General features: G+C 32.1%; 3 protein-coding genes and 1 non-coding gene across 6 annotated transcripts in view; 1 reads left to right on the forward strand and 3 right to left on the reverse strand.

Annotated features, from left to right (window-relative positions):
* The window catches only part of LOC119640093 (homeobox protein 2), a 128,391-nt gene extending 114,720 nt beyond the window's left edge, over positions 1–13,671 (forward strand). Inside the window, exon 4 of the mRNA XM_038037906.1 lies at positions 11,967–13,671. Within this exon, the coding sequence (XP_037893834.1) occupies positions 11,967–13,616 (1,650 nt within the window). The 3' untranslated portion in view covers positions 13,617–13,671. The remainder of the gene's footprint in view (positions 1–11,966) is intronic.
* LOC119640094 (DNA repair protein XRCC3) overlaps positions 1–19,081 on the reverse strand; it is a 38,061-nt gene extending 18,980 nt beyond the window's left edge. The window contains exons 1-5 of one of the 3 annotated variants that reach the window (XM_038037908.1): positions 19,023–19,081; positions 18,832–18,963; positions 18,427–18,770; positions 18,160–18,363; positions 16,088–16,216 (exon numbers count right to left, since the gene is read on the reverse strand). In XM_038037908.1, coding sequence (XP_037893836.1) covers positions 16,088–16,216; positions 18,160–18,363; positions 18,427–18,770; positions 18,832–18,963; positions 19,023–19,077 — 864 coding nt within the window. In that variant the 5' untranslated portion in view covers positions 19,078–19,081. Of the gene's footprint in view, positions 1–15,779; positions 16,217–16,798; positions 18,097–18,159; positions 18,364–18,426; positions 18,771–18,831; positions 18,964–19,022 lie in introns of those variants that run through there. The other 2 variants (XM_038037907.1, XM_038037909.1) reach the window with 2 other exon arrangements.
* Positions 8,566–8,637, reverse strand: Trnap-agg. Its single transcript has one exon. It is a non-coding gene; the product is annotated as a tRNA-Pro (tRNA).
* Positions 19,082–19,980: 899 nt separating the features above from the next.
* On the reverse strand, positions 19,981–20,581 carry LOC119640132 (ATP synthase subunit e, mitochondrial). The gene is made up of 2 exons (XM_038037969.1): positions 20,498–20,581; positions 19,981–20,361 (listed from the first exon to the last, which is right to left on the reverse strand). Exon 2 carries the CDS (start codon positions 20,305–20,307, stop codon positions 20,068–20,070), a length of 240 nt encoding a protein of 79 aa, XP_037893897.1. The 5' UTR covers positions 20,308–20,361; positions 20,498–20,581; the 3' UTR covers positions 19,981–20,067.
* Positions 20,582–20,688: the final 107 nt, after the last annotated feature.

Genomic DNA, 20,688 nt, shown 5'->3' on the forward strand with positions numbered 1-20,688 from the left:
TTTTGACACAGTTTGAGCAGATGTCTGTAACACCAAGAAGAACTAGAGACATACGCACCATTTATTAAGATTTTTCTGTCCGTCTGTTCGCCTGGCTTTCTTGTATTCAACCTCCAGGCCGCAATTTTTTCTTATCTCATCCAAGAGGTCTTATGCTATAAGCTCAATTCGCATCTTCACTTGCTCTCACTGACAGAATTTCGAATAGATTCAGATAAACATTTTTTTAAGTGCTGAGGAAATTTTCACAGCTGCATTTAGTATTAATCAACTTTTCTTTAATTATACAGCTTTGATTGTTGTTATTAAAGGCCGAATCTCTATTCTTTTTTTTCGATTTTAAGATTATTTTTAATTTTTGCTTCTTATTTTTTTACTGTGTATAGCCTCAATTATCGGACTTTGACCTTATAATAATAATTGCTGATATATTGCATTGGTAAGATTTTGCCAGAAAATGAACTAAGGCAAGCACAGCCAAACAATTTATTAAGAAAATGTGGGCATTTAAATATGTATAAATATTTTAGTCCGATAAAAATATTTGTTCTCTATAAATAGGAAAAAAAAATCTCATAAATCGATTTCGACTTGAAAATTATATAGAATTTATAAACAATTGCAACATTATCATGCTCTTGTAAAATGTTTATAAACATTCATTGAAATTCATTGAAATTCAATTGTCGTTTGCACAAAATAAAATAATTGAAAATCTCTTGGGTTTATTTTTGCATTTATGTGAATTTTTCTATTACATATGAATGAATTATAATTGTACCGTCAGAAAAACAAAACATCGAAGAAAAATTTGAATTATAAATTATTATCATTTGTAATTCTCTTCCTTTCCTTCTTTCTCTCCTTAGTTACAGTGAAAAGCCCTAACGAGGAAAATTCATGCACATATCGTTATTAGGAAGTAATTGCTTTGAAATTCATCTTTCTTTTTTCTTTTTTTTTTTTTTGAGTAAAGTGAAGCAATTCTTCTATAATAGCACGTGTTATGGGCAGTTTATGAGAGCATTTCAAAACTGGACAAATAACATTGCACTTCCTATTGTACTGCATTGTAAAATACATACTCCGACCTAAAATCCTGGCCCGTGCCATTAGCGCTGCAGTCATACGAAGTTCGCTATTCTGACATGATCGCGGACCACTTGGTGCCTGAATCTGCAGATGACAGCATATTGGCAGAGGATATGATGTCACGTTTTCTTCGCTCCCTCGCATAATCTGCATAAATCGGTCTTCTACATAGCGATATTTTTTAGGTGCTACCTGAAGTAATTGCGACCCATTGTGCTTTCTCACTCAGGATATCATAAATACATGTCCTCATTTAGCATCAAATGGGAGATTGAATTGAACCGACCCCTTGGAGCATACATTTATCGGTTCAGTCGGATATATGCTCTCAATTAATAATAATATAAAAATGTTCAAAAATCACAATGACATAAGCTAAGGAACTGAATCAATTGCAAAGAAACATTGAAACTACTTTTAACACATTTTTATTACACGGAGAGACTTTAGAAACCTAAAGAAAAGTGTACTTTTAGCAATTTTTTTTCAAGATGGAAGGAAAGATAATGGAAAAACATGGGTCAAGGAGATCATTAAGCTTAGATTTGAACTATGCATTAGGTTACAGGATCACAAATATAAGCAAGTGGATATAGCTTATAAGTTAGTGTAAGTGTTTCGTCTAAACGCAATCACTAGTGAGTGAGGGTTGAATAAAGCGAAAGAATACAAAACATTTCGCAAGTTTTAAATTAAAACTTACACAGCAGGAATGTTTAAAAAATTTCTTTTTTAAATCATAAAAAAAGAAGCCACACCGAAGGCATTCTCGCGAAGCATTTGTAGCTTTAAGACTTCTGCGGCAAACGGTGCAGCTCATACAAATTTGAATCAAAAGAAAAAAAAAAAGAAAAGAATCCCATCAAATCATAGGTATCTATAGGTAATGAATCACGTAGAGGTTTTTAAAAATATTCATTTTTGTGTGATTGGGGAATGTTCGACGAGAAAATGCCTATCATTTGCTATAAAATAATGTTGAACACTTTGCCCTCTTAATTTTTTGTTTTTTTAATCTACCACTACAAGACTAAGAGACCAAGATTTGCTCTAAAGCGAATATAATTTTTTTGTTTTTTCTAAAAACGGACGGACGGACAAACTCACTCAATTGAATTTTTTTGGAAGAACTGGGTGGACAGATGGACGGACGGATGAACGCATTCATTTACAATTTCACAGGGGAGGAAAAATGTAATTTATTTTCTCTCGTTTTTGACTATTTAAGGAACCATTTAAGCATAAACTTAAACGTATGTCAATCGCAAATTTAGTGTAAATTTTGCATAACGAAAAGAAAACCATTGGACGGATTCCTGCTTTTAACTTTTATCTCTCTCTTAAAATGAAAAATTTTGATGCGTTCACTTTTCGTTGAACTTTCACTGAATGCATGCATTTAATTAAATTAAAAACTTTTAATCCCATGGCATGCACATTTATTTATGCGATTATCTCGTATTCATTAAATAAAAAAAATATTTTTTCTTTTATTGTAATTTTTTTTTAAATACTTTAAATGTTTACAAGAGAGAAAATATAATGATAATAATAATAATAATAACACAGTGAAAAAATAAATTATTCTAAATTTCAGTACAGGCACACACCGATCCATAACGTCAATAGCTTTTTGTTATAAAAAGATTTCATATTTCTCTTTTCCTTTCTCTGACGATGAGACGCAACATGCCACACACCATTAACTTGAAAAACCATTAATGTATTTATGGTATTTGCTCGAATTTGTTGCTTATAATAATAAAAATAACAAAAAAAAAAAAAGAACGACAATAACAACAGCAACAAAACGGGATGCAATTGCTATACACTTAGTAGTAGATATTCTTATACTACTCGAGTACTTATAATAGAATGCATTTTATTGGCAATTTTTAAAAACCAGTTTTTTTTTTTTTTGTTTTTTTAATGTTTTGTGTTCACAACAAACATTAAGTAAATAACACTCAATTAGAAGGAGCAGAAAATAATAATAATAAAAATAAAAAAAAATAACAAATAAAATAACACAAAAAAAAAAAAACGAAAAAGAAAAAGAAAAAGAAAGCAAAAAGATACTAAAAAGTAAACAAACACAAGAGCAATAATTCTAAATTTAATGCACTTAGTGGCATGAACGACAACATTAATATGATGTACGCACATGCTGTTTAAATTCGCTTACGATTACTTATATGTACGCACGTATGGATGGAGAGCTGAACGTGGACTTGAATAAGGGAAAGTAAACATTATATCGACAGACAGACAGACAGACAGACAGACAGACAAAGGGACGGACAAAGTAAGTAAACATTCCGTAAAAAGGCAATCAACACATACGGAAACAGACAACAGACAACGACGAACAAAAATTTATGTTTCTTTTTTTTCATTTTTTTTTTTCAAAACCGAGTTCATTGAATGTACATTCATTTAGAATCGTAGAACACACGCATACCGCATATAGAAAAAAATATATATAATTACATTAAAGAGAAGGAAAAACAAAATATAGAAGAAAAAAACAAAAATTAGAAAAAAACGAAAAAAAAAAAACATTTCAATACACAAACATGAATAATTGATCATTTTCAGCATCATATGTGTGGAAATTAAGTTTAATCCGATTTATTTGCGATATTAGCAGAGCGTAGCCAAAAAATAATTACGTACATACATTCATAATGTGAAAGGAAAATTAAACAGCACACACAAGAAATTCAAAATGAATTATAATTATTTATGGTTTAAAACTAAACGAACAAACGAGAAACAGCAAACTAAATGAACATACATGCGGTAAACATTTATTTAATTGCATTGCCATCACCCAATCGTAACCTTTTCACGAGCGCTTTATTGATATGAGTCATCAATCAATTATAACTTAAACACTTTCTTTGTACGATTGTTTGTATTCTTAGGATATTTGCTTTTAGTAAAACATACGTCGAGAAAAAATAAAAACTTATCCCATGCCCTGCTCCCGCTCGCTACTATCCTGGGCAATACATAATCAGTGCCCGTTAGTTTCCCCTTTAAAGCAATTTTTCAAAGGTCTTATCAATACCGCAACATAACAATGCACTGTCAGTCCGTCTATTAGTGCACATCAAATGGCAAAAATGCTAGGCTGCGCTTGGTTTCCCATTCAGTTTACTGCAATTACGGCCAAGCAATTTAGTGTTCTTAATAAGGGCAAGGTTGTGAGTTAGTTCAGTCCACTTCGTCTCCCTATATGTTTGTCTCTCCGTCTGACTTATCCCTTTGTTTTTATTTTTATCGGAAAACGAAGAACCGAAACTCTTTAAATTGTGTGCTTGAGTTAATTCACTATAACGTACCAACTTTCTCATTGCACTTATAATTCACAACAACAACAAATTGTACTTCTTCTGGACTAATGCTAAATACTGGATCGATGTTGAGAAGAGTCTTAATTGTTAAAACTAAAGCAAGCCGTTAGCGGCTTTCAACACTCTTCAATGCACTCCCTGGCCCGTGTACACTTTTCGGTACATGCTAATAGACATTTCGTTTGTCAAATTCAATTTTTTTGCATTAAGACATTAGAACCTAAAAATTCATTGCTTTTGTCATAACTTCACGCGATGCAATGATATTTTTTACAGAACTGGCAGGGAACGTATTAAGAAAAGCTTCACAATTTCCATTACAACATTATAAATTTAATTATCCTTAATTTACTAATATAAAACATAAAATATTTCTCACTTTTAGTGGAGGCTAATATTAGGATAGTGCAGAGGTTTGCTTTATCCATAAGGAGTTGAGAGAGATTCATCTTTTATTACATCAGTCCCATGTATTTTTGTCGTTAACTTACAAATCGTAACATGTCTTGGCCCGAAAAAGAAACAATTATATCCTTTGTAAAGTATGGGGAAGAACGGTAGCTGCAAATCCCTGTAGGCCGTTTAGACGGAAAACTATGCGTGCGAACTCAAAATTATCATTGTTTAAAAACCCCGCCCTTCTTTTTCTTAAAAAAGAGCACAGCACTATACTATATATATGCGACACGTATGCTGCACTATATACAAACCCTATTTTGCATTTCTACTTTCGAGCTCAATTCGTGATGTTTCCATGATCTTCATTGACGCACACAAGGAGCAGGCAAGCATAACTCCCTCACAGCTTAAAGTACTCAAGGCAGGAGAAGGGAAATTTTTATATGACTTGATTCCACCTGACTACAAACAACAGGCAAGTGAAAGCATTCACACATACGATATAAAGAGACTAGTAGCGTTGCGCAAGCTTTGTTTTCTTTGAACTCATGTCCGGTTATTTATGTTTTGCGAAAGTCTTCATAAACGGACTGATGGACAAACAAACATACTTAAGGTAAAGGAAGCTTAACGTGATGCTAAAGACACAAACAGGGAAGTCTTCTTTATAAAACGCTTTCGGGTAGAAGGACATGAGCATGAATCTATTCACGGATAAAGGAACACAAGAACATACGGACGAACAAGTTTATTTGAATGGACTTCGAATATCACGTTATTTGACACTGAGTGGCGTATTTTGAGACAGTCTCCCCAAATTTTCATATCCCTTGAAAGTTTTTCATGATTTTTTACGATCTTAAGACTTAACTACCATAACATTTAGCTGGTGGAAGAAACTATATGAGGACCATCCATAATTTTAACAAGTGAATTATAAATAATTAATTAAGGTAAGTTAGAAAACAAGAAATAAAGAACCAAAAGCTGAAGATCGGAACTTAACTACGTTGATGATTCTTGTTAATAAACCCATTACTATGGACCAATTAATTTTGTTTGCGCCTCAATCTTGACATTATTTCAATATATATGAACTGGAGATCTTTCAGGTTAAGGGAATACTATTCATCTGCTCCCTCCGTTTATTCCAATTTATCGCAAGTGCTAAGTAGAAACTAAATCCCAAGTAAATTACAAACGATCTGTTTTTTTTTTTTTTTTTTCTTTTTAACAACAAGAGAAGCAACCTAAATAAATGATTTATAATGAACGAACTGTCTTCGCACTTCGTCGCTCTAGCAATATTCCCGTGGTATTATATTATAAAAAGCATAAAACAAAAATCTAATAAACTTTTTATAACAATTTTTTATTTTCTTACAAAGATTTGTCGTCGCTTGTCGTAAAAATGTTTATAGAACTAAAAAAGTTAAGAAAGAGAAGTCGTAAAAAAATAAATAAAAAGAAGAAAATTAGCCATAAAATAATAATAACAACAACAATAATTGTTACAAATTGAAACAATTAATTGCGCTAAAGAAGCCAAAAAACAAAAATATTAATAATAAAAAAAAAATTTTTTTTTTTAAATATATTAAAACAGTTTTTTTAAAGCACACGTTAATTAGTGAACAAACGACAAAATAATTTTGAGTTAAGTGTATTTACACAAAAACAGCAAGACGAGCGAACACACAACACAAAGACACCATGCATATGTAAATGAATTTCCTGTAGAAAATAAGAAATATATAAGAGATTACACAACTTTCAAATGCAGAAGCGAAAAGAGACAGAGAGAGTGAGAGGAAGAAACAAGGGCATCGACATGACGAATATCTGACAGATTTATAAATAAAATAATGAAATTGAAGAGTAGAAAAAAAAGCATGCAACAAAGTTCTATTTAAGATGAAAACCGAATCGTGGACACCCACCACTTACGCAACGGACTCACGAGAATTTTTGATCAGCTAGCAGCTTGAGTTAATAATGGACCATAAAAAATATCCCAGATCATAAATTTCGCTTTACTAATACTTTATGCCTAAAAATATTGTAAGCTAAAATTTTGTATGTGGTAAGTAATTAAAAAATGTTACCAGTTTTTTAAATGCTTATTATATAGAAACACTTCTGTACACATTTATACAGCTTTTGAATAATTTTAATTAAGCCCATATATATGTGTGTGTGCTTTTTCTTTCTTTTTTTTGGGGCGAAGTGGCAAAGCACTGCCAACTACTGGCCCTACACCGAGGTAAAATCCCAATCCGGAACCGCTTTCCCATTATCTCAAAATGGACCCTTTGCTTTGAACTATGTGTGTTTGCATATGTGTCACATTTAGCCCCTTATGGAATAGCCAAAAAAAAAAATAAAGAGTCGTTGAAATGAGCTAACATCAGTTTTTAACAATAAGGAAAGGGACCAAAAACTTCGATCTGAACAATAGTGCTCCTAATTTCGTTTCTCTTCTGCTCTTTTAGGAAGTTCTTGAGAAGATCATGCAAAAAGAAGGACAATTCAAAACTAAAACACCGAATAAATTCGTGGTAAAGTAGAAAACAGCGAACGTGGGGAATGTAATCACCAATCCTATGTCTAATTTCATTTTGCCAAAAATTATTTTTAAAAAATCCGTCGATACATAGCTATGACTTTATGGCTTCAGAATTTTTATTTAACTAGGAATTCCGGGGAAAACCAGCCATCGAGGCCCAAGATTTTTAAAATCTCTTTAAATTCCGCACAAACATGTGACGAGAAAACTTCTAATATTTTCTTCTTCTTCTTGCAAAAAACAAAATTAAATAATAGAATATAAATACATTAGCTCAGAATCTTTGCCCTCTTAAGAAAGCTTGCAATGTCGTCTTTACATCGTAGATAAACATACTCTTAGAGAAGATCGGTCCGAAAATGTAATATTTGAAAATAAAGCAACTGCAGTGAAGCAGAAAATAAGTTTTTCATTTTCTTTATTTGGAAAATAATTCTTGTCAAAGTTTAAAGCAAAGCATTTCTTAAGCATTTTGACTGTATCGTATAAGTAATTCACATTGCATTTAATAATCAAAGTCTTTAAAAAAGAGGAATCAACGAACGCATCACCCGATTTAACCAACTTTCATTTCCAATTACCGATTACGCAACCGCTTAAGTACACTAAGAATGAACGCAAGTTCGACCGAGTGTAGGTCAAACCTTTAACCCATCATTACTATCAGCTTGCGTATACCCAATTGGAAAGGTTTTTTTTTTTTCATTTGCTTGGCTCGCTTGCTTGTTTGGGTGCCTCTCTTTACTATGCAGACTATTTCTACAAACAAAAAAGCTTATTTAAATCGCGCACATAATTAGCATTTTTTCATCACATTTTTTTCTCATTTTTTCTAATTTTAAGAATTTTTTCCCAAATGTTCAAGTGTCGGTTGATCTGCTAGTCAGTCTCTTTACCAAAATGAGAACGTATATGAATTGCGCAAATAACTACGTCAGCATTAAAAATGTGCGTTTAAAATACTCATAAAGGACGTTTTTCATTGCACTCATTATTTGCTTATTTAACCTAAGTAAACAAACTATAGGAGAATGTACTTTTGCTTCTCTCTAGCAATTTATACATATTTATATAGAAAAAAAACAAAATTAAAAAAATGTATACATAATAAATACAAGAAAAAAAAACAAATCTGTATTAATAACTTAGGGGCTCGTCCGGGATTTGAACCCGGGACCTCCCGCACCCTAAGCGGAAATCATACCCCTAGACCAACGAGCCGGTTGGCGCAGAGTAGCTATATACGGTAAAAAAATAATAATAAAATTGTAACGACTTTACAAAACACTGCAACTCTAATCTTTGCAGCACTTGTTGTTGTTATTATTAAAAAAAAAATATATATTCTTTTTCTTATTTATTAGAACTATGCTCTTTGCATAGCTTTAATTAAGTAAGAAGGAAACTCTTGCACCTATGTCAAGCGAAAAAACACTGCTTTAGTTAGAAAGAACCTTGGATGATAACCAATTAATGTAAATAAATAAACGATATTGTCATTTTCAAACGTTCAAGACGAAAGACTGACAATCATAAATAAATGGTTTTCGACCTTTACTATGATTTATCATTATTATCGGTTACATATTTCCTAACTGGTATTTAATTATGTAAATAACAAAAAGAACTTATTATTAAAGAAAAGGACTAAATTTCATAAAAATAAAAGATATTTTCATTGTTGATTACCTTAATAATCCCTTCAAGTTACTTCTTCAACTCGCAACAATAGTGAACGGTGTACTTTATTCAGGTTAATTGTATAGGGACTGTTTATATACTCGTTATTTTCATTTTATAATTTTTTTGTCTTTTATATTTATTACGATAACGGTTTCATTTTATAATATTTAAAAACACTTAGTTTAATTTTTTATTGGCAATATGTAGTAACTTCTTTAATGCAACTGATTAAAAAGAAACCTTTACGATTGAAACGGACGATTATTTTGCTTCTAGGTTGCATGAAAATTTATCCTCTTTTTGGTAAAAAACTGCTGGCTTTTATATGATTGAGGAAAAATCATAAATTATGATTGAAAATGTCTTAAATATTATCAAAACTTTTCCTTTTCATTTATTGCTTATTTTTCATTTTAAGCATTTACGAAATTCATATTCAAAACTTTTCTCTTTCATTTGTTCCTACGTCTTACATTCTAAATTAATTATGCTTAGTTGTACTTGATCTGCAATATTGGTCTGAAACATATGGCTACTCTTTAAAACATCTATCAATAGACGTTAAACTAATAGGCGAAGAATTCCAAGCAATTTTTTCATCATTTCTAATATTGCAAGCGGAACAACAAACGTATACCTTTAAAAAAACAACAATAACTCATCTAACCTAAATTAAATTGACGGCTAAATTTCACCACTTTCTATTCACTTATTTATTTTTCCTTCCACTTTTTCACCTTTTCAAAAAATAAATACGACCACTCAATTGCTTGACTATCGTACATTTTACAAGTCAACTTTATACACGATGAATGCTTTTACATTTGTTCGTATGTATGTTTACCCAAATATGCTCTCTTTATAACATTAATTGCCGTAAGATTAACTTCCGATTTTTCTAGTTTCTGTCGAGAGCGAATTTCGTTACCATGCACGAAAAACACACGAATGCATCCAAACGAAGTAAAATAACTTGAACATTCTTCTTATCTTCAAGCACCCGGAAAGGCTTCTACACGAACCTCTATACAAACCCGAGCGAACACATGAGAGTTTTGCATTATACGTTTTTACATTTTTTTTCGTTAAAAGTATTCTTACGTTTTAGGAAAATTACTACAAACTTTTTGCGAAAACGCTTCTACATTTATGCTTAAGGGAATTCACAAGAGAGAGCTTCTCATTATTTTTTCATCCATTTGGTCCTATGAATAATTTCTTATACTTCCATGAATTATCATAAACGATTACCTTTAACGTCAAAGGAAAAACACTAGCCGTTTGTCTACTAAGAGCTGGACATTTTTTTTTTTTTTACTTAAAATGCAAGTGATAATTTCAAAGAGCCGAAAAGAATATTTCTTGACATTTCTTTACGAATATAAAACTTACCCGAAGCAAAATTTAATACTTTTTTCTTATTCGCACTATTTCCTATAATTATTTCCTTATTCCTAATGCACAAGAAAAACTACCCGACTAATTAATTATTTTTACTTGCTTGAAAGGCAATTAATATGTTAAAACGTCCGAAGAAAGTGGCCACACATGACATTATCATCAATTGCGAAAAATTTAAGAGCTTTATCTAATGCGCTCTACTTCCTTTCATTATGAATTGTTTTTTAAAAACTTATAAGACGTTGAAGTAATTATTGTTCAAGCGCTCTACCTTATATGCATATAAACTTGTGCATGTGCACATGTTCTTATACGATAGTAAGTCTTGCCTTTTACATACCATTTTTACAACTTTTTATTTTGAATTTTTATATCAATTTATTTCCAAAATTGTTCGATTTTAATCTTTTGATAGCAAGAGATAGACTCGTCTTATATTTTTCCAATTTTTTTATTTTCTTTAATTTTACATATTCCTTTAATTGGTAATATTCTATCAGATTATATAAAGAAAATTGTCTTTAAACGCCCAACAGAAATTAAACGCGTCTTTCCCGATTTATTGATTAATGGCACTTCTAGCACTTGTGAATTTGGATAATTTTATTACTGTTCAAAGAGCAAAAGGTTTAATTCTCAATGAAGTCTTAAGGTGACCAGAGTACTTTGCAAGAATTTCGGACAGAAAGGGCCTTAGAAATAAGAGCACTGCTATTCAAAAGTAGTAGTACGGTTGGTCACCTCTCCATAGTATTAAGCGAAGGTTATCAAAGAAGAAGAACTGAGGATAGCGAGATCAACATAGAAAGAAAAGAGCTTTCTTTTTAAATTTTGTGATAGAATATTATCGAATATTTTTTGTGTCGCCTTGACTTATAGATATTATGTATAGATTACTTATTAATCAGCATCTTCTAATGAATGCATGTTTATGCTTGACTATCAACAAGTAAGATTTACATGAAAATATAAATAAAATTGCATATGTTTCCTTTGTTATCAAAATAGTCTGATCCTACCTCGGCGAAAAATATTACTTTCAATATTTTATAAGTTTTAAATAGATTTCTGTATTTGCAAGCAAATAAAACTTAATTCAGTACGCAAAACTGCTAACGATTACTTAACAAATTTGATAGAAATCTGCTCCACTTAGGTAAAGCGGTTTTGACAGGTTTTTCCGCGCGTACCTGTTTTGCAACGTCATATATACTCTTCATCCTTAATCATATGTCCAAATTATGTGTTACTTAGTTTCGAAACCTTTATCTTCTACAATATTTAAAAGGCACAGAATCTTAAGAGTAGAAATCAAAAAATGAGAAAGTCGACGTGCCTGTCAATTATTGCTTAAAAGAATTAATTGCCTTTTTGCCTACTTGCTCTTTTAATAATGATTGAATGTAAAACTCTGATATTTATACAAAGTGCATTAAAATGTTATTTGCTTTCATTCTCAATTGCAGGTGAAAATTTGGTTTCAGAACCGTCGCACCAAATGGAAAAAACAAGATAATGTTACCAATACTGAGGCGGCCGAAGTGAAATCTGCAAATTCTGGCAAGTCAACAACCACTTCGTCAACATCGTCATCAGCCTTAAGCGAAAATGGTACAAGTACTGCGAAATCAATCACAGGGCAACAAACATCATCGGCACCGTCGTTAACTCCTACAACCTTAAATGGTGAAACAATGGTGACAAGTAAAAAGCATTCACATAATAATAGCAACAATGCGAATAATGCAGAAAATAAACGCAACATGACAAATGAATTAAGCTCAAAACTAACCGCGAAACAGGGGACAAAGATGAAAAAATCATTGAATGCCGGTCTAGAGAAAACCAACAAAAACGCCAACGGTATAAAAGGTGACGCAACGGTAGGACAAAGTGTACGGGTTGCAACATCGGCAACGGTAGGAGCACATGATACTCTTAGTGCTATGGGCAAAGCAACAAATGGCATAGAAATGGACAACAGAAATAAACAACAACAGCAACAGATACATCAAACGCAAAATAACAATCATCAGCATCATCACAACAACCACCAACACCAGCACCAGCACAACCATCATCATCATAATAATAATAATAATAACAATAATCATAATCATCGTGAGCAGCAGGCTCAGCAACAGCAACCACGTACACACTATAGTCAGCATCATCAGCATCAACACCATCATCCTCACATACCGCATCATCATCATGCAATTCCATTAACGGTAGAGCCCGCAGCACCCCTGGAACAGACTGAAAAATTAGAAATCAAACTCGAAGAGTCACCGCAGCATCGCGAATTGCAATTAAGTTTGCTTAGGGCAGCCCATAGTCAAAGTCCTCTATACGGAGAAATGGATTTCGAAACAAAATTGGCAGCGTCGAAAATTTCCAATGCATTGGCTTTAACCAAAATAAATGCACACACCCAGCAACAGCTTGGTAAAAACCACAATAGAAATGCGAATGCAAACAACAGCAATAACAGCGGCAATAGCAACAATAACACTCTAAAAAAAACTCAAAAAGATAAAAACTTAAAGGATGACAAAGAATTGAATAGTTTGCTAAAAGGCAATGAATTAACAATAAATAGCAAAACTAAAAACAACAATAATAACGATACAAATAATAATAATAATGAAGATAAAAATAACGGTAATGCTCAAGTTAAAGAAGTCAGCGTTAAAGTCGAGCCAAAGAAGGAAAAAGAAAGGCAAACCAATTTAACTAACGGTGATTCGAATAAAATGCAAATCGATGAAGTTGAAAAAGTTAAAAATCGTCATCATCATCATCATCATCATCATCATTTTATGCATGAGGTAGAAGATTGTTCCAGACTTTCTGATTTAGATGGCAGTAGTGCAAGCGCAATAAAATCTGTAAATGCTTCTAAGATCAATCCAACATCGGCGGCAACTGCTACTGCTAATGATAAGGCTAATGTTGATAATATCGATGATGCTAATGATGAAGATGATAATGATAACGATGATGACGATGATGATAACAATGACGATGATGATGATGATGTTGTTGACGATGATGACGGTGGTGTTACTAATGCCAATGAATTGGATGAGGACGCAGAAATGCATGAAATTTAAAATTTACTTAAACATAAAAATTCAATTTTAAGAAAGATCTTCCAGTCAAAATTTATTTGTGCCAAAAAGTAATTTGAAATGAAACGCAGCCAACAGCTAAAACAATTAATGAAAAATTATTTAAAAAAAAGTGAAAATGTATTGAGAAAATTTGAAAAGAGAAAAAACAAATAAAGATGTAAAACAAATATTTTAAATATTTCATGTGTACTATAACTTGAAATTAAGAAACATGAGCTCAATTATTGTAATTATGAAATATGAAAAAAATAAATAAATAAATGTATGTAAAAATATATAAACATTCAAAATAAAAAAAGAAAAACATTTGTTTTCTCATCATCAAGCCAAATCATGTTAGAGAGGCAAGGAAGCCCAAAGAAAACCGAAAGTGCGATACTTCAGATTGCAATACCGTTACAAAAGCTTATAGATCTAATGCACTCTTCTTCGAAGATTTATACGCATAAGTTTCCCTTTGATCCGTCATTCAAAAAGTATTGCTTCAAAAGTAGCAAATGCATGTCTTCCTAAGGCAGGGTAGCCCTAAGGCGAGAATAAGGATGATCTTATGAACAGCAGAAAAGAATTTGCAACTAATGCTGAAAGCATTTCGCAATATATAGATCCATTCCTACATTTTTCATGTCAATGCTTAAATCAATCAACGGAAAACAGTCATTGGTAAAAACAAAAACAAAGAAAACGGGCAGATCTAATTAAATGTTTATAAACTTATTTATGTGATTCCCCAATTCTAATTAATCCGATAGTGATTTCTTTAACCACTTAACGGCATCGACCTGATGTGTTCGTGTATTCGTCAAACAGAGAATATATGTGTAAAATGAGGTTAGGTTAGGAACGTCTTGACAAAATGCATTATTATGGCAAATAAACATTCATAATAATAAAAATATTATGAGGAAACGCGACAAGGACGGACGAGCAGGCGGACGGATCATGACATATATATATTCGCCATACATAGTTAACTCGTTAATCTTCGTTCGAATGCATTATCAAATAAATGTACATCACGATAGAGAGAACATCAATTATCCCCCTATTAATAAAGAACATATCAAAAACTTTTCATCCCAGGACCAAAGTGAAATGAATTAAGGATTAAAAATACATTTACTCTTCTGTACATTCCTTCTTAATTTCTTTGTTTCTCGTAATTTTTCTATTCATTTCCCTAAGGCTGAAAATATTATATTTTCGTATCTATATATAACAACAAATTAACAATTATGTAAACTATACAATTAAGTAATCATAAGTGAATGAGTTAAACATTAACGAATCTCCAAGATGGTTTAGGTGAACACATTTCAATTATTTGACGATATTTCTTAAATTTATCATTTTTCTTTTTTTATACCCATCACCGAAGGAGGGTGCGATGCGTTGCGATTGCAACGACCAGAAGAAAGCTTCGGAGACCCCAACACAAATCCTAAATCGATTTAAGTACGTCCATCTGTCCGTCTTTCAATGATTATACCAACTTTAAATTTTGTAGAAATAGTGAAACTGCTTGCTTGCAGGTTGGTGTTGGAAATGTGCCAAATCGATGGAAGGACACGCCCACAGCATCGCGTAAATTGAAAACACCTCTGTTTTTCAAAGGGAATGAAAAATTTGTTTTTTGCTCATGACTCATAAATTATAGCAAATAAATGTACAAATATTTGAATATATATTCTATGGTCGATGCTGTGGCATTTGTGCACAAAAATGCAATAAATTGATCATGGATATCTCATATTACAATGTATCAAAGTATAATTATTTTTTTAATAACGAACGGAAACAAGCTTCAAAAACTCCTTAAAGTATACAAATTCTTGGCCAGTTTCAAATCTTACATGCACCTGAACATATCCGCCCGTTTCCTATGTCTATCCGTCTGCTTGCGCAACTTTGTAGTATTTATGGCAAACATTCTCCCGTTGGCGAAAACGAAGATATCGTCTACAAATTTGACCTAAACTTTTCAAAGGACACGCCCACAACGCCCACATGCCTCTATGATAAAAACTTTTATTTTGAAAATAGAAGAAATCAGCTGAGAAACTTTCACTTCTTTCGTTTTTTTTGGGGGGGGTTTAAGCGGTGATGGGTATAAAAGATTCGGTCCTGACCGAATTTAATTTTCTTACTTAATTTTCTTAATTAATTAACTTTCACTTTCTGTTGATAAACTATTAACGTTGTAACGTCCGTTTTGAATTTCTCTATTATTTGTAAGATATAGCAAAATAAAATCATAATATATATATAGACATATATGCTACAAATACTTTCATCAAATTAAAAAAAAAAAAATTTCGAAAATAAGTAAAAGAAAATGAGAAAATTCATTTTAAAGGAGGAGGCACATCAACAACACCATCTTTGGTGATAAGAAATTCAGCGAAATCATTGGGTGTATCCGGTGAATACATTACCTCTAGTTTACGTACCGTTAAAAGGCTTCCTTGTAGCTTAATCTGTTTAGGTATTTTAGATATTCGTATACGTGTTCGTCCAAGGTGAGCCCATGATAATCCTAAGCAAGGTACATCTGGATGTTGTTCGTTAACAGTGGCCACCTGAGAGAGAAGATATTTTAGAAGATTTAAAAAAAAGAAAATAAATGGGAATTTTTACATGAAACCAAGGAATAAGAAACCGACAGATGCACTTGAGCAATTGAATCGTCAATTAAATTAAAGGCAAATGAAAACGTCATGATGGGACACGACCCATCATTAAATACCTTACACCACTTTGTCTAATAAAGTTTTTCTTCTATAGTGAGTTCTCAAAATAAAATTTTATTTGGAGATTGACGGCAAAAGAGGTCCAACCCGAACAATATTCAATTGGTCGAAGACATGCCGATGTACAAACTTTCACCAAAACACGTCGAAAATGTGCGACCTCTACAAAAAAATAAAAAAAACCGAGAGGCGGACGGACAAGATTAAATCAATTCAGGACCTATCTTAAATTCCTTTGTGTGTTGATTGATTTAGCATTTGTGAGTAATACATTTACTTATGTGTTTTGGATATATACTTAAGCCTATTTTTATTTAATATCTATATTTAAAGTATCCAGGAATTGACAAGGTACTATTATCTTGGAACAGTTATGAGAATTCAGGTCATTTCCGCCAAATTAAACATCTAAGCTAAGGTTTCAAGTCTACCTAGTTGACGAATTATTTTTAATTGGCATCACCTTTCATAAATAGCTCGATTTATTTCGCGAATATACAAACCGTTGATCAATTCCAACACCTAGAAAACCATGGAAAAAGTCTTAAGAAGTGTTATTTGACGCATAGATTGTTTACTCTTTTAATGTGGTCGAGTTTTTGACTGCAAAGAAAGTACACTGAGTTATTATACTTATCACTGTAAGATCGGGGTACTTTTTTATTCGGCCCTGCCGAATTTAACTTTCTTACTTGTTTTTTATTACTATTATTATTGTTATTAAAAAACATTCAATAAATTAAAGTTTCTAAATGGGCGAGATTTGCCTACAATCCGTGACGAAAATGTAAAGCCAATCCATTTTATGCACTTATTAATATTTATCTAAAAACAGCATAAATCCTTTTGAAAACCATATAAAAATTCGATAAGCAATTTGTTCCGACCAACCAAGTAATGCATTTCAAGTAAACGAAAAGTTTTGCAATTTCGAAGAGGAAAAGTATTCTTTGGAATCATATGTTAAATGCAATTAATGCTGATAACTACTGCAAATAAACGGCCATTTTCGGTGAAAACGGCTTATCTTTGCCGTTAGGTGACGAGTTGTGAACGCTGTTGCATTAATCCTTTTGATGTCCTCTAAACGACATGGAAGGGTAAATGCGGAATAAATTGTCGGCCATTTCTAGCAGTGTCTTTAAAAACACTATACCACTGTACCATTCATAAGCTTGTGGTTTGCTATAACTTTGGAACTTGGGAAGACTACAGGAGTGCAGCACTTTATGAATCTTTATAATGCTCATAAAAGATTTTGATAAAACTGTGTTTCAGTAATCTTGAAAATAATTTTAGCAAATTTTGCACATACTTCCAATACACACACCGTTTTCCAAACTATAAATGTGAATTTCGTCTAGAAATAAATATGGAAAATATCAAAATTTCCATTTAGTTTTTCGAGAACGAAAACACACCAAATGTGGATACCTCTTAAACAACTTACGATCTTATGCCGGTTACTTTCTCTCTGCCAAATGTTACATCTTGAGGAATTCCAATAGTGATGGAGATAACTTAACTGATCCGTGAGAATAAACAGCTGGCTGTTATAGTTAACTTATTTGCCATTAATCGAAAATATACGTAGGTTTCTCAAACTTTTTTTTTGTTGGATGGAAAAAAATGCTTCGCGAGAAGGTACGATAATGGGTCAGAATTATAAATTGGTAGTAAAAACGTGTGAAAATTGTGATTTCCTTACGCTACCGTATAAATGATAAAAATAAAAATATAAAATATTAGACAGAAAATTATAGCTAACCTACCTGATTAACACAAATCACCGCACTGTTGTATTTATAAGCCAAATTCAATAAATGGTTAGCTAATCTACGCATATCTCTTGATCTCTCCGCATAATCCGTATACGTGCGAAAAACAGCTGCCACCGAGTCAATTATAATTAATTTAATACATGTTGAAGACATTAATGCCGGTAGACGTTCGCCAACACATTTTAAAAGTGCGTCCTATTATCATTATTGACATGATGATTACAATATCGCAAGATTTTCGCCAGAACAGCAACTTACAGTTTCATGAAGTTGTTCAACATGAACATTGGCCATGTAATTGATTTCATAAGCGGGAAATTTTCTTATGAAATATTTGGACATTTCAAATAAGCGCTTCGAGGGAAAACGATTTTCGGTGCATATGAACGCTACGCCACCACTTAAACCCCCCAATTCGTCATTTAATTGTACTGTCAAACAAAGGTGTAACAAAAGTTGAGTTTTCCCAGCTGATGCAGAACCACAGAATTCTGTTATACCACGCGTTAGAATACCCCCTCGTGTACATTTATTTAAAGCTGTGCAGGCAAAACTAACTCGTGAATATCGCTTAGAGTAGGGTAAATTTGATAGTTCAGAGGCTGCAACGTACAGAAAAACTTAGCCACCACTTTAAAAAGTCTTTATATGCATTTTCTAAACCTGTTATAGTTGGTTTAGCTAATAATTTGGCAGCAGCTGCTTTCAAAGCATGCATGTCTTCTTCAGTGATATCTTTTAACAACATATGAGCCTGAGGAGTCAATATAGCTTGATGGGCATCGTTAATACAAGCTAAAAAAAAGGGAAAGGAGTTTAGTAAATTTCTCAAACATTTTTAAAGGCATTGTTACCTTTTTCTGCTAATTGTTTAAGGTATGGCGATAAACTTTCTAAAAAATCCTCCATTACATCTCAACAATTGTTGTCAGTAAAGGAACTTACACTGTTTAAGAAAACATTCGTTGCGTGTTGTGTGAAAAATTTGCATGACAATTGTTTCCAACACTTGATGCAGTAATTTTTATTGATTTAACAGCAATTATTCACACTTTAACACTAGCAATGAATGAATCTACAGGTTGCAGCCAGCCGGCAAAGGCACGAAAAGCTTTAAGGTTCGATCTACTTAGTGGAAAAGTTTAATAAAGAAAAAAATATAAACAAAATTAATGCAAAGTACCGTTACTTTAGCAAAGTGTTTTCAAAATCATTTAGGACATTTAGAAAAATACAAGCAAGCTTCATCTGCTCTTTAAATATAAACTTGTTTATTTTTGTTATAAAAATTCAATAACTTTTTTTCTTATATATACAAAATGATAAAAAAATGTTCTTCTTAAGTTTCATGAACTTTATTTATAATAAATAATTTATAATAAATAAAAAATATGTTTTAGATTCTTATTTCCCTCCTTATTGCCGAATACTCAAGCAAATTTGATAGTGTTGCCGGACTTTTAAAGAATTGGGTTTTTTAACCCCACTAACTGCATCATATGTGTATATACATTCGTGCCGTCTAAACCTTTGTTTACGAAAAGGACAGCAAAAGAAAACATCGAGAATGAAAGAAACTCTTCCCTTCCTATGAAAGTTCTAATAAGAAGAAAATAGAAAGATCTTTCATTTTCAAAGGACAAAGACGCAAACAAATGAACTTTGATGCCTTATTTAACTGGATTCAAGTCAAACCTTATTCCTTTCGGACAAGATTCATTTCCACTGTCCGAATTTTCTTCAAACATAGTTTTACCGTTTAAATTGGAAATAAACTACGTCATTAGTGTTCACAAAACATATACACTGGCATTTTTATATATGAATTCCGTTGATTATTTATATGATTTTTAATTATTATTGAAAATTAACGAAGATTATAAAATGTAAGGAAAATATCTATTTCTTAATGCCAGCCAAGGCTTCCAATGCTCGAATTTCTGCCTCAGCATTGCGTTTCTTTTCCTCGGCTAATTTAGCATCACGAATAATCTTTTGTTGAGTTTCAATCTCGCGTATTTTCGCTTCCTTCTTCGACAAGCGACTTTGATTGAAAGCACCATAGGCTACGCCTAATACCAAAAAAGACCATCTGCCGAATTTGATAAGTGGTGAGACTTTTACTGGGGCCTGAGACATTTCCGTTCAATTCTTGCAATTATGTAATTCGCGGTCACAGTTGAGAGAGAAGATCTGCAAAAGTACAATTTGCCGAGATTATTGCGCTTCAAATATATCACAAAGTTTTTAGATGAAATAAGATTCAAATTTTTTTCTTCTTTTCTTTTTTTAATATAAGTGCAGAAATATATTTTTGAAAGAAAATTACCACGAATCTCTTCTCTTAAAAGTTAACAATTTCACACAAATATGTTAATGGAAATATAACCTTACAAAATACAACTGTCAAAATAACAGCTGTTATCACAGAAAAAGAGAAAGGGTATGAGCAACTCTGACCCGATAAGGTCTACTTTTTAGTTAGCTAGGTAACTTTGGCCGGCTTTTGTTTTTTTTTTT

The sequence above is a fragment of the Glossina fuscipes genome, unplaced genomic scaffold, assembly GCF_014805625.2.
Source record: "Glossina fuscipes isolate IAEA_lab_2018 unplaced genomic scaffold, Yale_Gfus_2 115, whole genome shotgun sequence".
In the NCBI taxonomy this organism is placed as follows: domain Eukaryota; kingdom Metazoa; phylum Arthropoda; class Insecta; order Diptera; family Glossinidae; genus Glossina; species Glossina fuscipes.

Coding starts and splice junctions, on each gene's coding strand:
- LOC119640132 (XM_038037969.1), bottom strand. CDS start 20,307: ATGTCTCAGGCCCCAGTAAAAGTCTCACCACTTATCAAATTCGGCAGA.